This window comes from Acipenser ruthenus, chromosome 6 (genome assembly GCF_902713425.1).
Source record: "Acipenser ruthenus chromosome 6, fAciRut3.2 maternal haplotype, whole genome shotgun sequence".
NCBI lineage: Eukaryota > Metazoa > Chordata > Actinopteri > Acipenseriformes > Acipenseridae > Acipenser > Acipenser ruthenus.
In genome coordinates this window covers 65,573,694-65,601,397 of record NC_081194.1, presented here as the reverse complement: position 1 = coordinate 65,601,397, position 27,704 = coordinate 65,573,694, and the positions used below count along the sequence as shown (strand labels likewise).

The 27,704-nt window shown below is 39.7% G+C and overlaps 1 protein-coding gene and 1 long non-coding RNA gene across 2 annotated transcripts; both read right to left on the bottom strand.

Annotated features, from left to right (window-relative positions):
- Positions 1 to 4: 4 nt before the first annotated feature.
- On the bottom strand, positions 5 to 16,133 carry LOC117411013 (uncharacterized). The gene is made up of 3 exons (XR_004545758.3): positions 15,835 to 16,133; positions 11,693 to 11,746; positions 5 to 2,315 (listed from the first exon to the last, which is right to left on the bottom strand). It is a non-coding gene; the product is annotated as an uncharacterized LOC117411013 (long non-coding RNA).
- An 8,348-nt stretch (positions 16,134 to 24,481) lies between these two features.
- Positions 24,482 to 26,966, bottom strand: LOC117410418 (G-protein coupled receptor 6-like). The gene is made up of 2 exons (XM_034016940.3): positions 26,796 to 26,966; positions 24,482 to 26,334 (listed from the first exon to the last, which is right to left on the bottom strand). Exon 2 carries the CDS (start codon positions 26,312 to 26,314, stop codon positions 25,331 to 25,333), a length of 984 nt encoding a protein of 327 aa, XP_033872831.1. The 5' UTR covers positions 26,315 to 26,334; positions 26,796 to 26,966; the 3' UTR covers positions 24,482 to 25,330.
- Between the last annotated feature and the right edge of the window lie 738 nt (positions 26,967 to 27,704).

The following is a 27,704-nucleotide window of genomic DNA, read 5'->3' as shown; positions in this document are numbered from 1 at the left end:
GGCTTACTGGCTGAGCATCCCACCTACTCTACATTGGTATAGACACAGAGTAACTCAGTCCATCCTACCTACTCTACATTGGTATAGACACAGAGTAACTCAGTCCATCCCACCTACTCTACATTGGTATAGACACAGAGTAATTCAGTCCATCCCACCTACTCTACATTGGTATAGACACAGAGTAATTCAGTCCATCCCACCTACTCTACATTGGTATAGACACAGAGTAACTCAGTCCATCCCACCTACTCTACATTGGTATAGATACAGAGTAACTCAGTAATAGAACACAGAAGCACTCAGAATGATAGCAAACACCATAAAGTAGGAAGTGAAACGTATAAAAAATCAATGATGACATTTTAAGTTACTTACTCTTTAATGAAAATACATTCATTTACTAAATAAATACAAGTTCCAAACAGTAGAAATCAGGGGAAGGCAGCCTCTGTACTTCCATCCCAGGTCTTTCTTCTGACCATGTCCATAATTGAACCCATTAAACCCCTGACCAGCTCCTAAAGCAAAATCACTTAATTACACCTATTAAACCTAGAATGGAGTTGCCACCCTTGGTATACAGTCTACACTTTTTGCTGGACCAACAATTTGTGTCTATGCAGTCTGCAGAACTACTCTGACGTCTGCCATTTATTATCTATTCACCATTTTTTGTGAAAGGAAAATCGAACAGCTAATGTAACACATAACTTGGATCTTAGGTAACCTTATTTATTGTTACTAGTTTTATTCTCATCCCACAGAAAAGGTGCACGTTTCAAGAATGTGGATTATTCGGGGTATTAGAGTAAACACATTTTGATAACACAGCACCCAACACCACTGGAGTAAACAAACAGCATAAAACAACCAGCCTAAACCATTACCATTAATTTACATATACATTCTAATATCATTCAGTAAATTGGAAACTCATTTCACATAATACCATATGATAAATCTGTTTCCCAAGCACAGCAGGTATACATGAAGCAGCAGTGTGCCTAAAATAGAACCCTGTGAGTTTCCAATAGCAGTAGAAGTGGAAGAAGAGAAGTGGACTATTGACACAAAATGCCTTCTATGGTTTATATAGGACAAAATTAAATCTTAACGTACAAGTATACCTTTTTTATTTTTATTGATGACGTCAAGATGTAAGTTACATTTAACTAAATAAGACTTGACAATTTTCCAGAATATGAAAACATCCATACATCTTTGGCAAGCTTGATAGAATGGGCATCACTTCAGTGTTTAAAAAACAGCATGCCAGTGTCACTGGCATACACACAGACATCAACATACTGAAGCGTTGTGTCAATCGACAGGAAAAGGCAAACCAATGCAAAGTTGGAGAATGAGGTTCCAACCTTGCACTTGCCAGTACAGATCTTAGGGCAAGACCAGCCATATGAAAGCTGGGAGAAGGCAGGCTTGTGGATAAGTAATGGTTAAAATAGTTTATAATTGTATACACGTGAAGTATTCCTTTTACTTATCAGGAATTTATTAACAGTTTATACAGCCTTTAGTCTGAGCATCACAAAGCCACATGTTATTGTCACCCTTGCTTAAAACAGATGTTTAATTAAGTTTCAATAAGTTGACTGTTGCATTTACTGATAATATAGAAATAAACTCAGCAATTTAGTATACATAAAGATTATTAGAAACCTTTATATGTCTGTATACAGTAATTTGCATATGACTACACTGGACTCAATACAAACATAGAGACCATACATATGTAAGTTTGAGAATTGCCTGTGAATGAAATCTGGAACATTTGTATCATAGTATGTCAGTTAGTAACAGATTTTACAGTAGGAGTTTGAGAATCAAGCCTACAGCATATTAAGAATGCAATGGATGGTTTATGCAAACACATCAATGTACTCACAAATGTTTGAATAATAATGTTTATTTTTTTTTCTGTCAATGTAATTCACAATGTGCTTTCCCATATTGACTCATAATATTGCAATGATTTTCATTTCCAGGGTGAGGTTCCAGATGGAGATGCATGGTGAAGCACATCTGCCTGGTACCTTGCAGCTGTTCCACTTATTTTCATTAAGTTTTCTTGCATCCATTCTTCAAGGTCCACCTCCACACGCGAGGGCCGGCACTACGCATTGTCTTTCTTTAACATGCTGTAACTGATTGGTGCAGATTTTGACAGTTCCTGTTGCACAGTATGGTTTCTGGCTTTTGTTCTGGAGGATTTCCAATAACGGTCGACATTCTTGCCCTAAGTTCCCCTTGCACTGACTCCTTTCATTTGTGTATCTGCAATGCCAAGAATCGACCTACAAAGGACATACAAGAGATGTTACCTCATTGAATATGTCAGGGAAGATTTTCAAAGCACTTGTGTTAATGTAACAAAACTGGGCCATCTTCTTGAAATATTTTCAAAATAAATGTCAAATGATTTATAATGAATGATAGATATAATACAGTGTAAGCAATAACATGCAATTACAGTAAATGGATTTTACTATACTGGTGCATTGAAGACAAACTAGTGCACTGAATTCGGTCCATATTCTTGAGGCTCTCTGTGTCTAACTAGGGCATTAAGAAAAGCATGGTTAATTTTTTTCTACAATGGCTTTAAAAAAAAAAAAAATACAACCCCAATAAAACAATAGCTTTTCTTTTAAAATGTATAAAATATTGAGCTGCTAGCTGAAACCTAACTGTAACTTTTACAAAACTGCAGTTGGTGACCTAATTTCTCTGTACATATACAATTAAACCTCTGGACACGCCTACTTAAATCCTCATTTTCTCCGACGGGCAGCTGTCTCAGACCTGGCCAATCACAGGCAAACATCACAGTCCTAATCCCTGCAGCTCCAGTTTGATTTACTGTGTCTTCAGCAGATGGGATTGAGAAGACCTTACATACATCACACAGAATCTGAAGCAGTTTAACTTATAAAGCAGTTTGCTGTAGACAATGGAGCGTTGATACAGTGCCGTTTTACATCCTTACAAATGTCCATGTACCTAGAAACATGAGAACATAAGAAAGGTTTGAGAACGAGAAAAGGCCATTCGGCCCTTCAAGGCATGTCAGGCTAAATGAAGTTCTAATTTAATTTAGCTTTAACAAAACCCCGAATCCCTCCACCCCCCACTCCCATGTATTAATAGAGAATAAGATTGACTGAACTAAACCTGTCCTAATCAAGCCTCCCCACACGACACAAGCCTGTCCTAATCAAGCCTCCCCACACGACACAAGCCTTCTCTTCTGTGTATGTGGATGAGTGTGGGTGGGTCATGTGAGTAGTCCAGTCCTAATAAGAAACTATAATTATCTATGGTTGCTAAGGAATAAAAAATAAAACATTAAAAATGTAAAAAAAAACTAAACATGTCTAATGGCGCCAGAATTTAATGTTGCCGATTCTAATGTTAACGTTAGAATCTAGCGCCATAGTGCCAAATCTGCACCCCTACTAAATGCACACTATCAAGTTAATCAATGGGAGTGTTCCCTTGCTAAATTGCTAAATTAAGTTTCAGACTTTACTTCTGGTCCATGTCAGTGGTGAAATACCAGAGACATCCTTGTTTATGATTTCACACAATTGGAATTATTTGCAAAACCAAATTATTTCACTTATACATCTAACAGTTTAAGCATAGTTTGAAGAAATGCCTCTTCTCAGATGTAGAAGCACTTATCTCCCACATTCTTTACATGTTATCTGGATCTAAAACAAAAGCAGACCTGCTATACAAACATTATTATTATTATTATTATTAATTTCTTAGCAGAAACATCTATGAAATCTGTTATCTTTTGTTGCGCTGTTTCTGCTTCGCAAAAGTTAAATACATGAGGCTGGTAGTTTGCTGCCCTAAACTGATCTTCATTTAGATCCTGCAGATTAGGAGCAAGGAGAACATGTCTGATTATCTGGTCAGGTGATGGCTATTTCAGCCTATCTCAGCACTTTAGCAGTACACTGACTGAGAGAGCTTTCCAACCTTGGCAGTAATGAACCTGTAATGAATCGTTTATATCAGGTAACATACCTGGCTTTATTTATAGGCAGCATTAAGGAGGTAACAGAAAATTAAAAATACACAACCAGAATTGTGTTGGGCTAAAAGGGCTGTACTATTGGGGTATTTTAATCAAATATGATCAAAGCAGAAGGGCCTTTATTTGTTTTTGCATTAGAATTCTTCCAGTGTAGTTAAATAATTTAACTAAATGCTCATTCTAAAGATAGCATCAGCAACAACACAGTAACCCTCAACACCATTCTGGGACATTGGTTAAATCTTGGCCTAAGAAGGCAACTGAATATTCAATTTCTTAATCTGCTGGTGAACAGGTTTGGGTATCTAATGCATCCCATGGGTGTTTAGGCAGTTAAACCCATGACTTACACAGTTCCAGTAACGCACTAAGCCAAAAACAAAGCTAAATAACTTACGATTGGTACACAGAAAGTAATGTTTAAACTACTACTCATGTGTGGGCTTTCATGCAGTCATAAACAGCTTAATGAACTGCAAAAAACACATAAACTTGGGCATGGTGCATTGGGATGCAAAGAAAATGGGATAGCATTTTATTTTGCATGCCATAATTAGGTTTTTCATATGCAATTCATATTTATTGAAGTTCCATTATATGTTAATAAGTAAACAATAGAATGCAATAGGTAAACTGTATGAAAATGACAATATACTTGACAGGGTAGCGTCACGGCCCAGGCTGGCTACCGGCAGGAATGACACCCAGAGACAGAAAGCTGCAGTTTAAGCACTGGTGCGCACGTTTATTAAACACAAAAACAAACAGGAACAAACAAAACACGACATGAGGGCCAAAATAAAAGAACAACACACATGTAGGCTGGGCATTAGCCTTCACTACCACATTGTAAAACAATCCAAAAATCACAGCACTCCACCCCCCACTCACTCACTCACTCACTCACTCACTCACTCACTCACTCACTCACTCACACCCACACCCACTCCCACTCCCACTCCTTTAACAAACAAAGCCTTGGGCTCCCGAGTGGCACATCCAGTAAAGGCTGTGCCCTATAGCCTGGAGATCGCAGGTTCAAATCCAGGCTATGTCACAGCCGACCGTGACCGGGAGTTCCTAGGGGGCAGCGCACAATTGGCTGAGCACTGCCCAGGTAGGGGGGGCTTAGGTCAGCAGGCGAATCCGCGCATCAGCAACCCCTGTGGCCAATAGGGCACCTGTGGTTCTGCAGTGGAGCCACTAGATCTGTGTTGTCCTCCGGCACCATAGGTCTGGTGGCATTGCTGTGGATCTGCAGTGCGAAAAATGACGGCTTGGCAGGAGCACGTTTCGGAGGATGCGTGTTCCAGCCGCCGTTTCCCAAGTCGGCGGGGGGGTTGTGAGCGGTGAGCCAAGGATACAGATAATAATTGGGCATACCAAATTGGGGAGAAAAACCGGGGTAAAAAATTGGTGACAGCTAAATTAAAAAAACAACAAAAAAAACAAAGCCTTTTGCTTCCTTTTCATACATGTGGCCACGCCCCAATTAGCATGCAATTACCTATTCGGGGCATGGCCACAACTGTGATTTCTGGCAATGACAGATTTAACCCCATCCCTGCCAACCATACATTCCACACACACACACACACACACACACACACACACACTATTTACAGCAACAGGGCTTCTGCCCTGCAACAATACTGTATTCATTTTACACGTCTGTTTTACATGGCTGTTTTACATGGCTGTTTACATAGTTGTTTGTTTATGTCTTTGTCACAAAGACGGCCAGAGTGGGTGGCGTCAGACCAGAAGCAGGAAGGAATACAGAGAGACTTGGGGTTTTGGTATAGCTGAGCGCGTGATCGCGCTCAGCATTTAATAAACAGAACAGAAAATAAAAAGGTTGTAACAAAAACACAGGACACGGCACTTGTAGCCAAAATAAACAGACAGACAAAACGGACTAACACTAAACAAACGGTGCACGGAGAGACAAACAAACACGGTGAGAACAAACACTTTACGTTTACGATTTTATTTTACTTTGCTTTTCTTTCTCCTTCTCCTTCTCCTTCTCCACTCTCGAACACCCAACCACGAGTGACTAAAAATGTGCCTATTTATACTGTTGTGCTGGGATTCAATTACTAATTAATTATTCACTTGAATCCCAGCACGTGAATTAATTCTGTGCAACCCCGTGCTCACATATTACATTTAACCAGCACGTGAAGTGATTTGTGCCCTCCTCGTGCCTAAATATAAATCTACACTTTTTAAATACATGTGAAACACAGACCCGTTTATATCCCGTGTACCAATGACTATACACCAACATTAACACACGCAACATACATACAACACATAACACACAATTGCACACAGGGGCGAGGCTCATTGCCACAGTCTTACATATTTGTTGGAGTAGAAAACTTCCAATATGTTTTAATAGATATACTCAATACACATAAGTAATATGAGCACAAAATGTCATTGAAAGTCTAATGATAAGTACCTTATTGCATATCTATTCATTATTTAATAACATAGTTCTGCTTCAATAAATGCCATACAAAATAAAGCATCCCAGATGGTCTGTATAGCCATTTATACTGTTCATTAGTTACTTACTAACACTATGATCCTGGCATCTGCAAGTCTCCTGATGAAAAATTAATAGGTTATCATGGCAAATATTTTTATTTAGAAACGTAATGTTAGCTGAGATGCAGACAGCTGCTTGTATACAGTAGTGATAAACAATAAAACATAAAAAACAGTTTTTATATTCTAATTATTAAACATATTAGTATATTATATTTTAAGGCTTTGGAAGTAATCCAGTCAAATGAAATCGACATATTTATGTTCACCTACTTTTTATTTTTATCACACACCAATCTTTATTCTTTTTTCTTTGTCTTTATTTTGGGTGTCCATGTCTAGTCAAACTTTACCTTTTGTATAAAACGTTAATTAAATTCTTTGGAGGTAAATGAGTGGAGCTAACAGCAAAGATTATTGTACCTTTCATAGATCATACCAATCCTGTGTTGACATAATAAATAATACACCCTCAAATTTTAAAGGTAAAAATCAGCAAACCATTAATAACAGTTTTGGTATCATATATCAAGTTGAAACCTCCTAGTTAGAGCCAATTCCCAGTTATTCCAATGCCCTGAACCTGCATTTTGTGTTCTTTTACTTGCTATATATCTCAAAAAATGTTCCTGGTTCATTCAGCTAAGGGTGACAAAAGCACCAACTGCAGAAAATTTCCCCAACAAACTGAATCAACACTGTAAAATGCCTAAAACAGCAAAAATATGATGCACTGATATCATTTGACATATGAATACATTTCTCCTGAACTAAGCATCATGTATTGATGCATTGATATTGGAGTACAGTGCAGTGTGAGGGACAGTGTGTGATTTATAAAGCTATTTGTAAGATATTGATACAACACTTCAGATCTGTATAACATTCGATTAAAGAAAAAAAACAAAACAATAAAGTCACATCAGAAAAAGACTTGCAAATGTAGTATATTATGTTACACAGAATCTCACCAGGATTGGACTACTCAGAGGTAAATACAAGGTAAATACTGTAGAGAAGAGCAATAGTGAAACTTCAAGCAGATTAGCAATGGGGATATCTGCTTGTTGGTACTCTGAAAGCAATACAACACAATTTCTTTTTATACAAATCCTACTGAAGTGTTTGAAAGTGGGATATTTTGACTAGATGCTTTTGACTAGATGACTAGACCCTACCACACTTTGTATAACAAGCCTCTGTTATGACATCTACATTAAACTACTGAGAATGCCATGTAACAAATCCCAGTGTGCTGGTAATTCAAATGCAATTACACATGGACCTCTGTAAATGTTAAATTCATATGGATCTGAAGTCAAGATCAGCCTGTGATTGATTTCCACAATTATTTATATTAAACACAAAAATGAATATGAATTTATCATGAACATGAAGCAATTCTCCTTTCCCCCTGGTTCCTTGACTCTACTTGTTGTCATGAAATCCACACTTAGGGACGTCATTTCAGTACTACATGAAAGGCTACATCCAGAATAAGTGTACTCATGTTGAGGACTAATAGATGATACAGCTTTGGCCAAAAGTTTTGCATCACCTAGAATTTTAGGATTGGGACATAATTAAAAAAATATATGAACATAATTTAGATATTTTAACTAACATCATGTAATCAAACTAACTACACCATGATATTGCAGAAGTCTACCAGAAGCCATAATAGTACTATGGTATTTCAGGGCAGCAGTGTGGAGTAGTGGGTAGGGCTCTGGACTCTTGACCAGAGGGTCGTGGATTCAATCCCAGGTGCGGGACACTGCTGCTGTACCCTTGAGCAAGGTACTTTGCCTAGATTGCTCCAGTAAAAAACCCAACTGTACAAATGGGTAATTGTATGTAAAAATAATGTGATATCTTGTAACAATTGTAAGTCGCCCTGGGTAAGGGTGTCTGCTAAGAAATAAATAATAATAACGTTAAATTTTGAAAACCCACATTTTATCATTTTTGTCATTTTTACGTTAAGTATATGGAAAACTACAAAGCGGTATGTAATTCAATATGTTAACGTAACATTATTCAGCAGGTTTCATTCAACGTAATAAAGCAAAATTAGTTAATTCTATAGGGCGCGTTATAAAAAACAAAAACTTTTGGCCATAGCTGTAACTTAGTGAGCCAATATTATCCTGTCTGGTTTATGTAGACTATATGTATTTCACATTGTGGACAATATACTGAAATTAAGGCAATAGTTTCCTGACTGGCTGCAATAAAACTACAACATTTGCAAACACCAGCATTTATAAAAAGCCCAACCTGTAAAGCAAATTGGGCCTGATTTATTAAGGTACGCACATTTGCTGTAAAAACAAAATACATTTTTTAAAGTTACTAGTCACAAGCACTTGAATTTCTAGAATAATAAAAAACAAAACTTTGGCGTAAAGTCTGTTTATGGCTCAAGGTGTGAATGTTAATTCAAGAACTTTCATTGAAAGTTGTTTCTATACAGTGTATATATATATATATATATATATATATATATATATATATACAATTGTGGTGATCCTGGGGATGGGAGCATTACAGGCTGCACTCAATATTACAGGCTCCACTCAATATTGTGTCAAAGCCATGGGTCCAAAGTCCCATTGCAAGGGACTGATGGATGGTTTTCCAGCAAGATTTCATATATCTCCCTCTTCCAGAGGGGACGTGACACAAATAATTGGTGTCACTTCTATTGATCATGTGCCAAACGGCGGCACAGCCAAACAGCTGACAAAACACTTCATAATAACGAGGACCTAACTCCATACCCGGCTGCAGCTGGCTGCTTTAGTTTAGTAGGAGCCCGGGCACGCATTACTGGCTTTTAATGGTAATTTGGCATTTGACTGTGAAAAAATAATCTCATTACAAAATCTATGTATTTAGGGTTGGCATTATAGTTATGTTGGAGTCTAAGTATAAACGTCAGTTGTTAGGAAAAGATTAAGGTAATATTTGAGTAGCACAGTACTTACTTTGCTGTTTCTGAACCCTTCTTGCACCCTCATGTTAGTTTGCATTATTAAAATGTAGGTATAACTATATGTAGGAACTAATTCAATTAATATTTTGGCTTGAGGAAAATGCTGAGGAAAAGTATTAGTTTGTACAATAAATTGATTACATTTGGAGACTTCATCACAATTAAAGAATTGAGATCTAATAAGTATTGCTTTAGACCCAGAGCAGAATTCTGTTTAACAGAGCACTTCCTGGGGTGTAATTATTGCATCATTATTACATCATCACATAATTTTATTAAACATCAGTTATTAACAAAATAGCCTACTAGCTGTAGTAATTTATATCATTTTAATTTTCTTTAGAAAACTCTATATAGAATACCAGCATATATTATTTTCCATAACTGAAAAGCTGCCACTGCTTCCTGGTGCTTAATCACTTCCTGTGCTGTAGTTCATATTCACTCCAATACAGCAGCAGCATTATGTATAAAATATTTGCATATCCTAAAGTAGCATATGAAAAATAGGAGTTAACTGGAAGTTGTAAGGTTGGCATGAACATGCAGTGGCTCCAAAACGTCTTCATACTCTACCACTACTGACCATAACATGCGTTTATTTCCTTTGGTTTTCAGAAACAACATGTAATTCAACAAAACGATTTGACTGTTAAGCATTTGTGTCATAATATTTGTAAATGAACCAAAAAATATGTTTTTCTTCTGTCCCAAACATTTATTGTATTTTTACTGCCCAAAAAGTGGGCCTCCTTTAGCTTTCTTGACAGCTTCTACATGATTTGGCATGGAATGAACCAGCTTGGTTGTCACTAATCTGCCACACCTCTTGTACCTTGGTTCTGAGAGCATCTTTGTTAGAAGGATGGAAGTGACACAACTGTTGTTTGAGGGAACCCCACAAATGAGACACCACACAGTACCCCGAGGTAGCCTTATACCCCGGTCTCTCTCATTCATTTTACGTCATGAGAGTATTCCTCATGTCTCCTACAGAACAGGTAAAAACTAAAATAGTTTCAGGTGCAGGTGGATCCTCACAGGTAAAACATAAACGTAATACAGCTCAACAGACATATTAGGAAAAAATATTGAAAAACCCCTGCAAAGAGCAGAAGAAAATGTAGGTAAAGACACAAATTTAGCAGCATAACATGTATTAAAGAGTAAGTAGCGGGGTTCCAAAAAACATCTTATTATTATTTATTTATTTCTTAGCAGACGCCCTTAACCAGGGCGACTTACAATTGTTACAAGATATACATTATTTTTTTACATACAATTATTCATTTATACAGTTGGATTTTTACTGGAGGAATCTAGGTAAAGTACCTTGCTCAAGGGTACAGCAGCAGTGTCCCCCACGGGGGATTGAACCCAAGACCCTCTGGTCAATAGTCCAGAGCCCCTAACCACTACTCCACACTGCTGCCCACATAGTGTTATACGATTAAAAAAAAAAAAAATTCGAGTAGTCATGTTTGTTTTCAGTTCCGTGCCACATGGATCGTTATTCTGTGTTACCTGTTTGACAATGTGGGCAATAATTCTTACACTATCAGTGCACTAGAGTGGCCATTTTGAAAACAGCTTTGAAACAGACTTTAAAGTTCTAAGTGTAAAATGTTGTCAGGATGTTAACAAAGAACAGAAATGACAGGTATGTTATTTAAACAGTTGTAGCAACACGTAGGGACGTACAACGCTATATTTTTTGGAACCCCTGCTGCTTACTCTTTAAGTCTATTATCTTCACTCAGTGAAGCATCATTTTTTGTTATATGTAAATGTCAGACAATGTTATTACAATTTATTATTATGCTGCCTAATAAAAACTATATTAATACAACATTTTCTCATTTTATTCATGGTTCTACTAAATGCAATACAGTCAGTTTATTTTAATTTAGTGTGAACTGATTGTATTTTGATAATGGTTTTGGATGAAACTGTCAGCGACACAGAATACAACTTTTAGTATCTCGTGAAACGTGTGTGAGTGAAGAATTTTTTTTGTACACACTCTAAATGTGTTATAATAATTTGTAACAACATTGGAAGCTTACTTGTGCAATCGGTGCCGTGCGACGGGGGGTCCAGCAGTTCCAGTGGAACAGGGCCTGTCAAAAAAATATATATATATATATTTTTTTTCTTTTCTTCCATTCTGGGACCCTAGACTTCTGTTAATTGTTTCTGTGACATTGCTTTTTTCCCCGAATAACCAATACTCACAGAACATTTTGTATCTTTATGTAGTTGCCTTCTGACTAAATCTATAGAGATCTCGGAAGCAAGTCAGATTGCAGTAAGCTCATTAATGACATTGCTTCAGAGATGGCAAGGATGGTCTCCTTTTTACTTGGTGTTAATAGTATGTTTTTTGGTGTGTATGGATGGGGGGGGATCACCCTTGGCACGGCACTGTGTGCAATGCCACGTGAACTGTAGACATAAAATCCAAATTATATACATTTTAGTGTTAAAATGCATTTTATAAACAATTTTGCTCTATGTATTTGGGCCCTGTGCCACAAACAAAGACAATTGTAAAGATGGTGCATTTAGGTACTGTGTTCAGTCTCAAATGCTCAACAGGGTAACAGTCTGGTCTCTGTGGAGCCCATTCCATGTCTTTTATCTGCTTCTTTATTAGGAATGCACTAGTTTTCCTAAATGTATAATTAGGGTTTTGTTAAATGAATAACGAATAATTGACATGGCCACTAGATGCCATGCCCCTCCATATCATAATGCTGCCACCACCGTGCTTTACAGTAGGAATCACGCAAGTTTCTTGGTGGTAACCCTTTTTGGGTATGATAATGAACATTAGTGTTTCCAAGGCAGGAAAAATATTTGTACATTTATAAATATTATGACAACAGTGTTTAAGGTGGCTGTGTGGTCCAGTGGTTAAAGAAAAGGGCTTTCAAAAAGTCAGGTAATCAAAAAGTCCCCGGTTCAAATCCCACCTCAGCCACTGACTCATTGTGTGACTCTGAGCAAGTCACTTGTGCCCTGTCTTTCGGGTGAGACGTAGTTGTAAGTGACTCTGCAGCTGACGCATAGTTCACACACCCTAGTCTCTGTAAGTTTCCTTGGATAAAGGCGTCTGCTAAATAAAAATAAAGTTACACATGACAGTATATTTTACTAAAAACAAAAGGAAATAAACCTATGTAAGGTCCTGATTGTTGTTATTCTGTAGCCTTATCAAGTTGTGGCACCCTGACCTGGTTATATGCTAACGTTTTGTACAGGATGAATGAGTCATGGTGTTTGTTAGAGGGGACAAACTAAGAGTGGGGCACTACTCCCCCTGCTGGACAGAAATGTGTGATACAATACTTACAGCTGTGTCTAACTGCACTCATTCAGATGCAGATCATAATACATCTAAGGTTCAGTAATGTCTGTGCAGGTTGTGAAGGGATACAGTTATACAGGCATTTAGTATGTCTCTGAAAATTGCCAGTATAACCACAGGACTAAAAAGGGGCAGTGCATGTATTTACTGGCATGGCTGATCTTTATAAAATCAGGCCTAAAAACAATAACAAGCAATTTTGTCCAATATTTTTTATGGGAGAGGCTGTTTTGTTAGGGTTAGAGTTAGGGTTATGGTTAGGTTAGGGTTAGGTTTGAAACTAGGGTTAAGGTTGAAGCTAGGGCTAGGGTTGGAGCTAGGCTTAGGGTTAGTGTTAGAGTTGGAGCTAGGGTATGCCTTAGGCAGTGAGGTAACTTTGGTTTCAAAAGTGTGTGTGTGTGGGGGGAGGAGTTTATGTAGCTGGGGCATATAGTAATACAATTAAAAATAAACATTCATTTCATTCAGATTGTAGCCTTTGTGGTCATGAACCCCCTCTTTGGAGGAGAGGAGGGGATATTCAAAACAACGCTATGACAATAAGATCTGAATGTTCCAATAGTAAATGTTTTTACTGTACTAACCTGAGCCCCAAGACCAACCCTAACCCTAACCTTAGCTCCAACCTACACCCTTACACCAACCATAACCCTAACTCCAAACCTAACCCTAGCCCTAGTCCTAACACTAGCTCCAACCCAAATGTTAACTTCAACCCTAAACGTAGCTCCAACCCTAACGCTAAATCTAAGCCTCACCCTACCTCCAACCCTAACCCTAACCTCAACCCCAACCCTAACCTAGCTCCAACCTTAACCTTACCTTCAATTCTAATTGTAGCCCTAATATGGTGTTATTTACAGTGGAGACAAAATAATAGTGGTGCACTACTCCCCCCGCTGGACAGAAATATGCAGTACAATACTTACATATATATATATATATATATATATATATATATATATATATATATATATATATATATATATATATAATATCATTATTCGGGTAAAAAAACAAAAAAGAATGTATGTGTTTGTTGTTTTATTCCCTGCACTTGCAACACATAAATCCTCTTATTTTTTGAAAAAACAAAAAGATAAGTGGTTCAGCGTTAGTGTTAGGGTGAGGGTTAGGGTTGGTGTTGGAGCTTGGGATAAGGGTAGGGTTAGGGTTGGGGTTAGGGTTAGGGTTGGTGTTGGAGCTTGGGATAAGGGTAGGGTTAGGGTTAGGGTTGGTGTTGGAGCTTGGGATAAGCGTAGGGTTAGGGTTGGGGTTGGGTTAGGGTTAGGGTTGGTGTTGGAGCTTGGGATAAGGGTAGGGTTAGGGTTGGGGTTGGGTTAGGGTTAGGGTTAGGGTTGGTGTTGGAGCTTGGGATAAGGATAGGGTTAGGGTTAGGGTTAGGGTTGGTGTCGGAGCTTGGGATAAGGGTAGGGTTAAGGTTGGGGTTGGGGTTGGTGTCGGAGCTTGGGATAAGGGTAGGGTTAAGGTTGGGGTTGGGGTTATGGTTAGTTTCTGTGTAACAGAGTTGCAGCGAAGCAAGGTGAAACAGAGATAGAGACACAGCAAAAGCAAGGGGACGTGGCTCTAGGATTGTGGAATTCTGTAAATAGTTTCAATTGGTTGTTCTGTGTGTCTGTGTGTATTGGTCCATGTTATATTTGATTGTCTTCAACCAGGTCTGCAAAAACTGTATAAAAACAGTGCTGTGGCCTGGTTGAGTTCATCTGTCGTCGGTTCCAGTCTTGTGTGTTTTGTTACCAAAAAGAGTTTTGATTCATTTTATGCTCTCCAACTTCTTTCTGCCACCGCTACTGTGTTAAAAGTTTAGTTTAGGTCTTACACAGAGTGTTGTTTTTGAAGAATTCACGCTACTATATGCATCAACTTTATCATACTAATACATGCCCATACAACAAGAGCATGGTAAGAGCACAGTGAAATGTGGTAAATCCCTTTTTTTTCTTGGAGGACATACAGTAAGCTATTTGTCATTAAGTTTTCTTGTTTTTTGTTTAAATGATATATGAAATTGCATCCATGTTTTTTGCTGTAGGGCTATCAATGTAAACAATGAAAACCTCATTGAGATCTTTAAACATAAATGATGACATCAATTCTTATGATTTATTTGCCGTGCACAAACAAACCGGCCTATAGAGTAGTGTATAGAGGTGATGAGTCAGCTGAGTGATGTCAATACTGTTGGCAATAACCGAAAAGGAATTTCCCAGTTTCCCCTGTTAATGAAAGGACTTGATTAAATATACTCAACATTTCTGTTTGTTAACTTGTAGGAATGCAATATGTGTGGTCACTGAGAGAATGAAATTATCCCCACCCCTTTGATATCTTCTTTCATATCTTAACCAATCATCTGCTTCCTCTATTGGCTGATCTGTTTAACAGCCAGTATCATGCTTTGAGCCCACAGACATATTTTAGGAAGTGAAGATCAAGTGAAATGATCTAAGAAGGGAAACAGACCTAGGGTAGTAAAAACACAATGCTTATAAATGAAAATACATGTTTGTTATAATGTGCATTTATTTTAAAACTTCAGATTTGTGATCAATACATTGAATGGAAGTGCACTTGAGGCAAGATTTGTGGAATTATTTATTTAATAGAAACTGTTGCTTGCTTAAATATGTTACTGTATATGCTTTACAAGATACACAATGACAAAAGATACCCTCTTTCTAGTTCTTATGACAGTCCTTTAAAAGTATAAAAACAAAAGTCTCATCTGAATGTCAGGGGACCCTCAAAACAAGAATAAAATAAATGCAAAATAAAAACTCTTCTCTGCCTTTCTTCCATTCTGTTTGAACTTACCTACAATTTTGTTTTCAAGCTCTGTCTGCCCTCCTTCCTGTTTCCTTCCCCTCCAGACCCACCCAGCCCAGAGGCTGTGGGTGACGATGGCCATAATACTCCTGGAGATTTGCATCCAGTGTAGCTCCAATTCAGTTTGTTTGCATTCTTCATAGCATTTATAATATCCACAGGGATATAGAGGAGATGGTTGCAGATGTATCTAGAGCTACCTTTCTGATTGTGTTGAAAATGGTGCACATTTGCATTGATTTCACACAATGCAATATTTAGATAGACAGATGGATAAACAGCATGTGTCTCTGTGTGCATACGTAATGGATCTCCCCCTAGTGGTGGATGACTTAATAATACTAAATGACCAACAAAATAATTATATACAGTTCTGTACCAATGGCAGCCAGTAACTTCTGAGTCAGAAGAGGCACAAGTATAAACCTGATGTTTCACCAAACTGCCATGCAAAAAAAGGAGCTTCATTCGCTTATTTTTTATCTCTTCCAGCACAGTAAAGGGAATGGATGAAATCAAGTCATTCTGTCTGGTTTTTGACATACTAGTAAATATGATTGCTTGTTCAATTGGAGCAGCAAGTAAATCATCATAGCGAGCCATTATTTCTGTAAGTTCCCTGTAGTTTCCCCTGTTAAGTGAAACTGGCATTTCAACATGACCACGGAATGCTTATTCCTGTCGAGCTACATATGCTGATATTTTATCGATTTTTATCCAGATTTTTAAAATCAGTAGAGTCATACTTTGTCCATGTGAGTGAACTACCACAGTTACTGAAAAGTAAACAGGGCCAGCAAGACAGTCATCAGCCCTGGTCAGCCAATTCACTCTCTCATACAAACCACTCTAAATTGACCTGTTCTTGTTAGAATTTTCCATTTTTGGTAGTGGCTTTCCTAGCATGGCAAATTGAGTCTTCATCAGCCATTCAACAATGTTGTCCTCCATTCTACCTGCACAAAACTATGTCATCTGCCATTGCTAGTACTGTAGTTAATAGTTTATATCTGAGGCTTGCCTCTGAGGAAAAAAACTCTCTGGGCTCCTCCAATTAAAATCTGTACTCAAATCAAGCCATCTGTTACTGCTAGTACTGTGGTTTATAGCAGATAGCAGTTTATAATGGAGGGTTGCTTCCTCTGAGGAAAAAAAACCTCTCTGGGGTCCTCTCATCAACCAGAATTACTGTTAATATAGGAATGTTGACTCTGGGGTTTAGGTTCAAATGTAATTTTTTCTTAAAGTTTAGACAATAATTTTATTTTGCTTTGTTGAACATTATTATACAATAATGCTATACTACACTATATATATATATATATATATATATATATATATATATATATATATATATATATATATATATATATTAGAGATGTCACTTGGTTACATTTTTGATCGGTTAATCTATGGGCATTAGTCCTCCTCTCCAAACAATACGCTGGGCTCCACTTCACAAGGCTTTAACCTAGTATCACCCCCGGCCCGGTCCTGCGTACTGGAACTTCCTCCTGGTCAAAGCTGGGGCCCCACATGCAAAACTCCCGCACCGCTGCCGCTCGTCCTCCTCTGCTCCAGCTGAAGGAAAGACACACAAGCGAAAAATGCACATGAGTACCAGCTCGTTCTTAACCCCACCCAAACAAAAGCCACTTATTCACCCACCCTACCCACTCTATCCCAGCACAGCATTGGTCCCGCTACTGGAGTCATCCTATCCGTGTTACCTGCACTGGCCTGACCCTGGTCACTATACTTCATTTTGGGCACAGCGGGGTGGGCCAATACGAGGGATAGGCTCAGTGGCAGGGCCCTCTATCACTTTCCAAAAACAAAAGTCCTGTGTAAACATAATTCAAACAAACAATTATATTACCGTGCAGAATAATCACATATCTAAAAAATAACACATTCCACCCAACCAGAACAAATATAAAATCCAAATAATAAGTGAACATACAACATATTTAATTCTAAAATGTAATAATTCAATTAACTTGACAAATAATTGCAACAAATTATTTAAACCCATATTGATAGAATTCGTCACTGGTGACACGGAGAAGGAGAAAGCTGGGTCCACACCTGAGTGATCAGTTGCGCAACTTAGTTGCTTGCAACCGAGTCGCTTGCAACCGAGTCGCTTATATGTGGACGTCCCTGCAACCAGTTGCGAGCAGTTGCACAACCAGTTGCTTGAAGTAGAGCAGTGCTCTACTTTCCAGGCAACCAGCTGAGCGACTTCTGTAGACACAGGCGATCAGGCAATTCGCCAACTCTGATTGGTTCTCATAATGCTGACTGCATGGCTTGCATATTAAGAAGCTCTAATTTTAAAAATGTTGGCGGTAAAAAAAAAATAATTAAACGGTTTCCTCCAACCTTTACGTGGCTTTGTTTTTTTCTTTAGGGAATATGGCATTTAAAATAACAGTTGAAAAAATAAAAACAGCCAACTCTTCCTCGTTAATTACTGGACACATTACAACCTGTGTCACCTCGGTTGTCAAAAAATAAATAAAATAAATACGATTCTAAATTTGTAGACACGGGAGAAAAAAAAAAAACGTGTCAACTCAGTTATCATAAAAAAATGAATCTTGACGCGGGAACCTTGTGGTACAAGTAATTGCTCGGATGTGGACACAGCAATTGCTCGCAACTGAGTTGCGCGATTTCGGGAGCAATTGGGTTGCTCAACTGATCGCTCAGGTATGGACCCGGCTTAAGAGCACAATGCTTCCATGAGTGGAAATTCAAGGAAGGAAAAGCTCAGAGGTCACAGATATTTGACCTTATTCACTTCGCCAGACGATGGCTCCAATCGGAACAGAATAGTTCTACTCGAGTGGTAGAAATATTGGTAATGGATTATTTTCTGCGAAACTTGCCTTCAAATTTGAGGAAATGGGTGGCCCAAGGCAACCCCAATGATGCTGATGAACTGATTGCTCTGTTGGAGAGACAGCTTATGGCAATTGAGATTGCAAAGCCATCATACTTTTCCCTGGACCTGAATCCTTGGGAACCCCAGAGCCTGAAGGACTGAAACTATGGCGGTAATGGTAAGACTGTGATGGGGCAAGTGGTCGCTGAAGAGCGGTTGGATACCGTGAAGGGACCTTGGATTGGGGAAAGAAAAGGGGACCTTGATAATAAGGGTGCTAGAAACCAGTACAATGTAAATAGACCTGGGGATAGACAACATTTTGAAGAGGTTCAATGTTATATATGTCACGAGTGGGGACATATCTCTTGGGATTGTCCTAGTAGAAGTGACCCGGTAAACATGGACTGTCAGTGGGTCTCTACAAAAAGTAATTTCTTTACACAGGATACAAAAAGGCAAGATTATTTGCTACCCATACTAGTAGAAGGGAAATAAACTGTAGCATTATTAGATTCTGGTTGTGGACAAAGCCTAGTGTCTGCTAGCCTACTGGAAAGAAATAAGGTATTGTCACAAAGACGGCCGGAGTGGGTGGCGTCAGACCAGAGCCAGGAAATAAAATGACAGAGAGGTGTGGTTTGGTGGAGCTGAGCGAATGGTTTTGCTCAGCATTTAATAAATAAACAGAACAGCAAAATAAAAAGGTTGTAAACACAAAACAGGACACGGCACTTGCGCCAAAATAAATAGACAAACAAAACGTACTAAACACTTAACAAACGGTGCACGGAGACAAACAAACACGGTGAGTACAAAACACTTATTATTATTATTATTATTATTATTATTATTATTATTATTATTATTATTATTATTATTATTATTATTATTATTATTATTACTTATTTTAACTCCTTTCTCTCTCCCGTTCTCCACTCTCGAACCCCCAACCCCGAAAATGTGTCTATATATACTGTTGTGCTGGGATTCAATTACTAATTAATTATTCACTTGAATCCCAGCACGTGAATTCATTACATGCAACCCCGTGCTCACATATTACATTTAACCAGCACGTGAAGTGATTTGTGCCCTCCTCGTGCCTAAATACAAATCTTCATTTTTAAATACACGTGAAACACAGACCCGTTTATATCCCGTGTACCAATCTCTATACACCAACATTAACACACGCAACATACAACACATAACACACAAATGCACACAGGGGCGGGGCACATTGCCACATATACCCCCCCTTGTGCGCAGCACACATGGCCTCAACGGCCACCTCCCCCCTTAAAAACCCAGCAGTCCAGGACAAAGTCTCGGGCTGGGAAGGGAGGCTTCAGTGGGCCCATGGCTGGCAATGCTGTCAGCACCCCTGCAGGTAGTGGCACGGCTGACAGCATGCTGGTCCACTCCTGCAGCGAAACTGCTGCTGGGGAAAGTGGTCTCCTGACCTCTCCCCCTGTCTTTGTAGCCGGTAGCTCCCTTTGGTGGGGCTCCGACCACAGTACTTCCGGCAGCGAAGAAGCTACAGTGGGAGCAGGTCTCCTGACCTCCCCCACGATCTCCGGCAGCAAAACTGCTGCAGTGGGAGCAGGTCTCCTGACCTCCCCCATGATCTCCGGCAGCAAAACTGCTGCAGTGGGAGCAGGTCTCCTGACCTCCCCCACGATCTCCGGCAGCGAAACTGCTGCAGTGGGAGCAGGTCTCCTGACCTCCCCCACCTTCTTCGTGGCCGGCAGCTCCCCTTGGTGGGGTTCCAGCCACAGTACATCCTGCTGCGATGCGGAGCAACAGGCAGCCCCAGGCGATGCGGAGCGGCTGGCAACCCCAGGCGATGCGGAGCGGCTGGCAACCCCAGGCGATGCGGAGCGGCTGGCAACCCCAGGCGATGCCAGACAGGTGAAGCGAGGCAGGCATCCTTGGGTGAAGCGAGGTAGGCATCCTTGGGCGAAGCGAGGCAGGCATCCTTGGGCGAAGCGAGGCAGGGAGTCAGGACAAGCTGGGGTGCGGGTGTTGGCCCTCTTCTCGACCTCTGCGGCCAGGCGGTTCTTCCCCATGCTTCCCTCAGCAGCCTATGCAAGGGCTGCTGAGGACCGCCAGCTTCACGTCCTGGTCCTTCTGGTGAAGGAAGAGGCAGCTCCTGCTCCTCTCCCCCTGATGGTGATGGAGGCAGAGGCAGCTCCTGCTGCTCTGCTCCTGGCGGTGGAGGTGGCGGAGGTAGAGGCAGCTCCTGCTGCTCTGCTCCTGCCTGTGAAGGTGGGAGCAGCGTGTAGTCTCCTGGCGACGAAGGTGGAAGCAGCGTGTAGTCTCCTGGCGACGGAGGTGGGAGCAGCGTGTAGTCTCCCCCTTTTGCAGGGGACTGGTGCTGCTCTGCCTCTCTTGCAGGGGACTGGTGCAGCTCTGCCTTTCTTGCAGGGGACTGGTGCGGCTCTGCCTCGGAAGGGGAAACCAGCAGGCATTCTTCCACTGCTGGTGGAGATGGGGACAACAGGCATTCTCCCTCTGCTGGTGGAGGTGGGACCAGCAGGCATTCTCCCTCTGCTGGCAGCTTGGGTCCTAGGGCTATGGAAGCCCCGACTTCCCTCTCTTTGGGCTGTGGACGCACCGACTCCTCCCTTTTGGGCTGTGGACGCACCGACTCCTCCCTTTTGGGCTGTGGACGCACCGACTCCTCCCTTTTGGGCTGTGGACGCACCGACTCCCCCCTCTTGGGCTGTGGACGGTCGGGCTCCCCCCACTCAGGCATAGGACGGTCGGGGTCTTCCCACTCAGGCATAGGACGTTCGGGCTCCTCCCACTCAGGCGTAGGACGTTCGGGCTCCTCCCGCTTGGGCTGTGGATGCTCAGGCTCCTCCCGCTTGGGCTGTGGACGCTCAGGCTCCTCCCCTTCAGGCATAGGATGTGGCAGCAAGGGCTCCTCTTCTTCATCCTGCATGGGGCATAGGGCAAACGTGTGCCTATCGTATAGAATCCCAGAATCCAAAAGGCTAGTCATGGCAGAAGAGGTACAGGAAATGATAGAGTTGGGTGTAATACCGTAGTGGTGGTGGCACAGACAGATTTTGTATTGACTTTCGGCAGGTCAATGAGGTAGCAACATTTGATGTGTACCCAATGTCGTGGGTTGATGAGTTAATAGAAAAGCTGGACAAAGCTAGATATATTACAACGCTGGACTTCACAAAAGGTTATTGGCAAGTACCGCTGTCAGAAACATCAAAAGGGAAAACTGCATTTTCAACACCAGATGGGCGACATCAGTTCACAATATTACCACTTGGTTTACGTGGTGTGCCCGCTACATTTCAAAGGCTGATGAATTAGGAGTTAACCCTTTAAGGACCGGGATCGTGTTAACACGATCATGCTGAAGTGGGCTTCTAGGACCGCGATCGTGTAAACACGATAAAAAAAGCATTTCATTTTGATGACTTACAGTGCCACCGTACTTTGCAGTACAGATTTAAACTACATATCATTGAATAGGGGAGGGACTGACATTCACTTTCTTTTTCATGTCACATCACTGAGAGGAGCATTTAGCGCCCAACAGCCAGCACAGATCTCCCCTGTCACTGTGTGCTATAGCTTGGAGGAAAACCAAGTACTTGAGGTTTTCGATGGGACATGGGGCGATAAGACCCCAAGTAAATAAGATAAAGGCTATTGTATCATGTAGCAGACCTGTAAATAAAAAAAACAGAGAGCTTTTTTGGGACTGGTTGGCTAATATAGGTTCATTAGAGGTTTTTCCTCAAGGGCAACTCCGCTAACTGAGTTGACAAACTGTACCAGGTACAATATGGTGAAATGGTCAGAAGAAGCTGAAAAAGCATTTCAGGATATAAAAACAGTATTGTGTTCAGGACCGGTATTGGTAAGCCCGGACTTCTCCAAACCATTTATTGTACAGACAGATGCATCCGAGGTTGGTTTGGGAGCGGTCTTATCACAAGAGTGTGAAGGGGAAGAGCACCCAGTCCTATATTTAAGTAGGAAACTCTTTCCTCGGGAACAAAATTATGCCACCATAGAAACAGTGTTTAGTCGTGAAATGGGCAGTAGAGGCCCTATGGTACTATCGATGAGGTAGACAATTTACAGATCATGCACCATTAAGTGGATGTACCAGCAAAAAGATAGAAATGCGAGGATAACAAGCTGGTTTTTTGGTGTTATAACCATACTGTTTTAATCTGACGCATAGAAAGGGGAAGGAGCATGTGAATGCTGATTTTTTTATACAGTTTCCCACAACCAGAACATATCTTGTATACCTGGGTCATGCAGAGGGGAAGGATATGTGATGGAGTGTACGTCTCAGAGAGGAATTTGAGGCCTTTAGGACCCTGGGCATGAGGGATAAGGCACTTCATCTTTGGAAAGGGCAAATTGAAGCCAGACCTGATTATTATTGTGGGTTAATCAGGTAATTGGTAAATGCCAATCAGCTGGGACTGATCAGTTGGGGGGAATCACCAGGATTTCATTTGGGGGAAAATGTATGATATTCAGCATTACTTTCAATTTTTTTTTTAAATGGTGTTTGATAGGCGTTTCACAGCTGAATCCTTGAAAAAGCAAATGAACATCTCGATTATACGATTAGGATATAAAATAAGAAAACTGACTATCAGGAGCTCATCAATAATTGTGCAAAAAAAGCATAAAGGTATTAAAACAAGAACGTTGATACAACGAATAGCCTAAGCCCATTTGCAGCAGAACTCAAAATATAGCAGCCCAGTAGACATACAGTAGTAATGTATTCAGTTTATTCATTGCAATAGTGTTCAGTAATACAAGTTCCACTTTACTTTATAGTATATGTATAACTCATTTGAATCATTTTAAACATATGCTATTTAAACTCAATTGTCTATCTTTAATGTAATGCTTTTATCTCCCAAAGTCATATTAGGTGTGGTGCAATTCAGTTGTATGACTGATAGATGCGATTCACATAGTAACCAATGAATTATGTCCTGGTCACAAAAGCAAAGTTTGTGGGGAATAATAGCCATTTTCTATACTTTTGCGGCATAAGCAATTAGGAAATAACACTTACTACCCAGGAACAAAAATTGTGTTACATAGTGTTATCAGGAGCTGGTCCTCATCGACTCCAATAGTGTTCTGGCATTTTATTCTAACTCACTAAGGATGACGACAACAACATGACAAAACGACTTTGAATGCATGTGTAATTATTTTGTCTTTCTTGTTTAGAATAGTAAGAGAAATAGTTCAAAGGACACACAAAACGTAGCCCATCATTATGTTATAGTTGTAATGCGCCGTACCGCTACCCCCTTTTCTTTATTGTCATTGCTAAATTGTAGTTTATTACGCGAGGAGCTTTGTATTATCAAATACTCAACTGATACCGTGGTGACTGTCCTTTTAATTGAACTGAGTAAAAAAAAAAAAAACACATCTTCGAGTTAATTTTATTCTGCTCAGGTATTCCTGCAGATCCAAATTGATTTTCAAATCAAAGGCTGCACTTACTCGACTTCTCTGACGTCAATTGCAATCCAAAGGATAATGAAGAAGCAGCTACAATCATGACAACCATAGAAGCCTTACTAAAATGATGTTACAGAATAGAAGGTTATAGTTAACAACTGCAAACAGACGATATGTACAATAACACATGATTTTATTTGTATTTGTTTATTAACAGTTTTGTGTGACTCCAAATAGCGATTGTCATTAACTGTCCAGCCATTGAGGTCAAACTCACTTTAGTTTCCATAGTTAGAAAGACACGTCAATGAATCAAACTTGAAGTAGAAAATCATGAATATTTATTAGAATTTATGTATTCTTCCAGTATAAAATATACACCATGTAACACAACATAATACAAAACAGTCCATCACTAGTTGCAGTTAAATACATAAATAAAGTGCTTTTTTTAAAGAGAATTTTAAATACTTCCACATTACACGTGATAAAACGTCTATCAAACTACTTTGGGTCAAGCTAACCAGGCAAAAATTTACATCAATTATTAAATAATAATTGTCATTTTCTGTAATTATCTGCATTTGCCTCTGTTTCTCCATAATACCTAGCTTGTGCACTGTAAAACTAAATGTTTAAGAATTTAACATAAACCTTATGCATCATATCTGTAACACTTAAGTGTTTGCTTTCAGTGATGTTGTTTACAGTGTGATGAAGCCACCTTTGGGGTAACAAAATGACATAATTCAATGTGCTTATTATCTTATAATAATAGTTTTCAGTGGTAATCATTGCCTGGTTAACAGCGTTACTCATCCTTGTTCACACTGGGTGCATTAAGTAACTGAGCGGCTCAGATTGAGAATTGTACTGCTCACTCAGTCAGATCACTGTTGAAATCTGCTCCGTTGCGCTTTGAGCTGCTCAATAGGCGCGGAGCTGAACATGTTCTTAAGTGAGCGGCTCGCTTACTTAACGTGCCCAGTCAATTTATTTCACCCTTAGATAGTGCTAATATGCTACACCTTTTCAATATTTTTCTAGCAGGCACAATCAATTCAAAAGCAGATTGTCACTTTGCAAAAGTTACAAGTCAACATGAATCACTTAAACGTCACTTGGAGATCTTGAACGATAAGACAAGTTTGTCTGGAAACACCCGCAGAATACGACAAAAATCGACCTTTGGATCTCCTGATTCCTGAAAGCATAAATGATTGGATTGATCATGGAGTTATAGGTCGCTGGCAAAAGAGTGGCGTAAGTGTACACCGATGGATACTCGTGTTCGCCAACTAAGCAGTAGATGGCAAAGGGTAGCCAACTTGCCCCAAAGGTCCCGAGGATTATGGCAAGAGTCGAGACGCCCTTCTTGGTGGCCACATAGTGCGATGTTGTGAAGAAGTGCTGCTGGAGAGCAATCTGGTGGGCGTGTCTGCATACTATTTTGCAGATCTTAAAATAGAGGTTTAACATGACCATAAATATCACAAAGAATGATATAGCCAGTAAAGTCACATTGCCTCTGGTCAAGGGTTTGACAATACTGCAAGCTGACAGATCATTCAGGCAGTTCCAACCCAATATAGGCAAAAGACCCAAGCAAATGGAGACACCCCACGTAATGGCCAACAACATGTGAATATAGAATATGGTCCTTTCTGAGAAGTAAGTCAGGGCATTGTAAAGTGAAAGATACCGGTCAACAGTAATGGCTAGCAGGCTGCTAACTGAAGCAGTGAATGAGGCAACCAGGAACCCCACAGTAACAAGGCTGATAGTCTCAGATGGAATTAAATATTGGAATACAAAGTTCAGTATTAATCCCATTCCAGCCAGGAGATCTGCTGTTGCAAGGCTACCAATCAACACAAACATAGGTGCTCTCAAGGCTGGTGTGTAAAATATGATGGCCACAACAATCGCGTTCTCACAGGCAATAACAGTCCCAGATATACACAGCATGATGTCCCAGGGGTTGATGGCAAACTCCACAAGTTCAGAGAAAAGCTCCAAGGATGTATTGCCATTGCTGGCTTCAATCCAGGGGGCTGGAACTGTTGTTTCATTCACAAGGAGGGTTTCATTCATCTCTTCTAAATTAGATTACTCTGGAAAAAGAAAAAAGGGAAAATGAGTTTGAATACGAGAAGACATGCTGGTTAATTCAATGTGCATCTACACTATTATTATTATTATTATTATTATTAATAATAATAATAATAATAATAATAATAATAATAATAATAATAATAATAATAATAAAAAACAGGAAAGGCATGGATGATAACTTCAGCAGGTATTTTAATAACTGGGCATTATCTGCGCTATCCGTGGTGCTGAAACAAGAATTCTACCACTGGTAATGACTGCATTGTTGTCTAGTCAGATACGTGTGTGTATGGAGAGGGAGAGAGAGAGAGAGAGAGAGAGAGAGAGAGAGAGAGAGAGAGAGAGAGAGAGAGAGAGAGAGAGAGAGAGAGAGAGGACGTTTCAGATATAGATAATACAATATTTTAAGAAATGGTTTCTTGTGAGCGCTCCTAAAACATTTTTTATACCGTATTCTTACCCGGTATTGCTAGTGGAATTTCATAGACAGTCGTCTCCGTCTCCTTTGCTCTGCGGTGAAGTCTCTCTTTGGATTAACTAAGCTTGCAAGTGTCACAGTGTAGCTCCTTGCATGCGATAAGGCAGTGTAGAACTACAAGACGAGGGAGAGTTCGACTGAATAGCCGAGAGAATTAAGTGTAACTGGTGATGGTGGCTCTGCTCTGCCTGCTAATAAAGCCCAGTGACGTCAGATGGAATACTTAGAAGCACCATGTGGTCACATGACTCAAAAATAACAGGAAAACATACCTGTAGCATTCTAAAAATCGAACCAAATCATCAAACATGTGAAGTATTTAAACTTTAAGAGGCTTTCATTAGAAGGTTTGTGTACAATGCATTTATAACATGCAGAGACCACTTAGTACAACGCCACTCCCATGTCTTATTCTATTTAGTATGTTCAAACTAAACCACTTAATCTGTGACTTTAAAACAGTCACAGCGAAACCATATAACACCAAATATTCTAAACCAAATAACAACATGCTGATGATAAACAAAAATAACAGCAAATGAACCACATTGATTAATACTACTAAAGATACAGCTTAAAGTAAATTATAACGCAAATATAAAATAAAAATAAAAACCCTGGTAGAAATCCAAAATGTATTTTATTATTATCTGCGGTGTCCCACAATCCTGTTCAATTGTGAATGTTTAATACAAATTAAGGTGCACTCTGATTCGCCAAAAACAAGAACCGTTGGTTACATTATTTAGGCTACATTATATATATATATATATATATATATATATATATATATATATATATATATATATATATATATATATATATATATATTGGTAGTCGTATTGGCAAGATTTATATACCATAATTCAAGGTAAGATTAAGGGTAAGTAA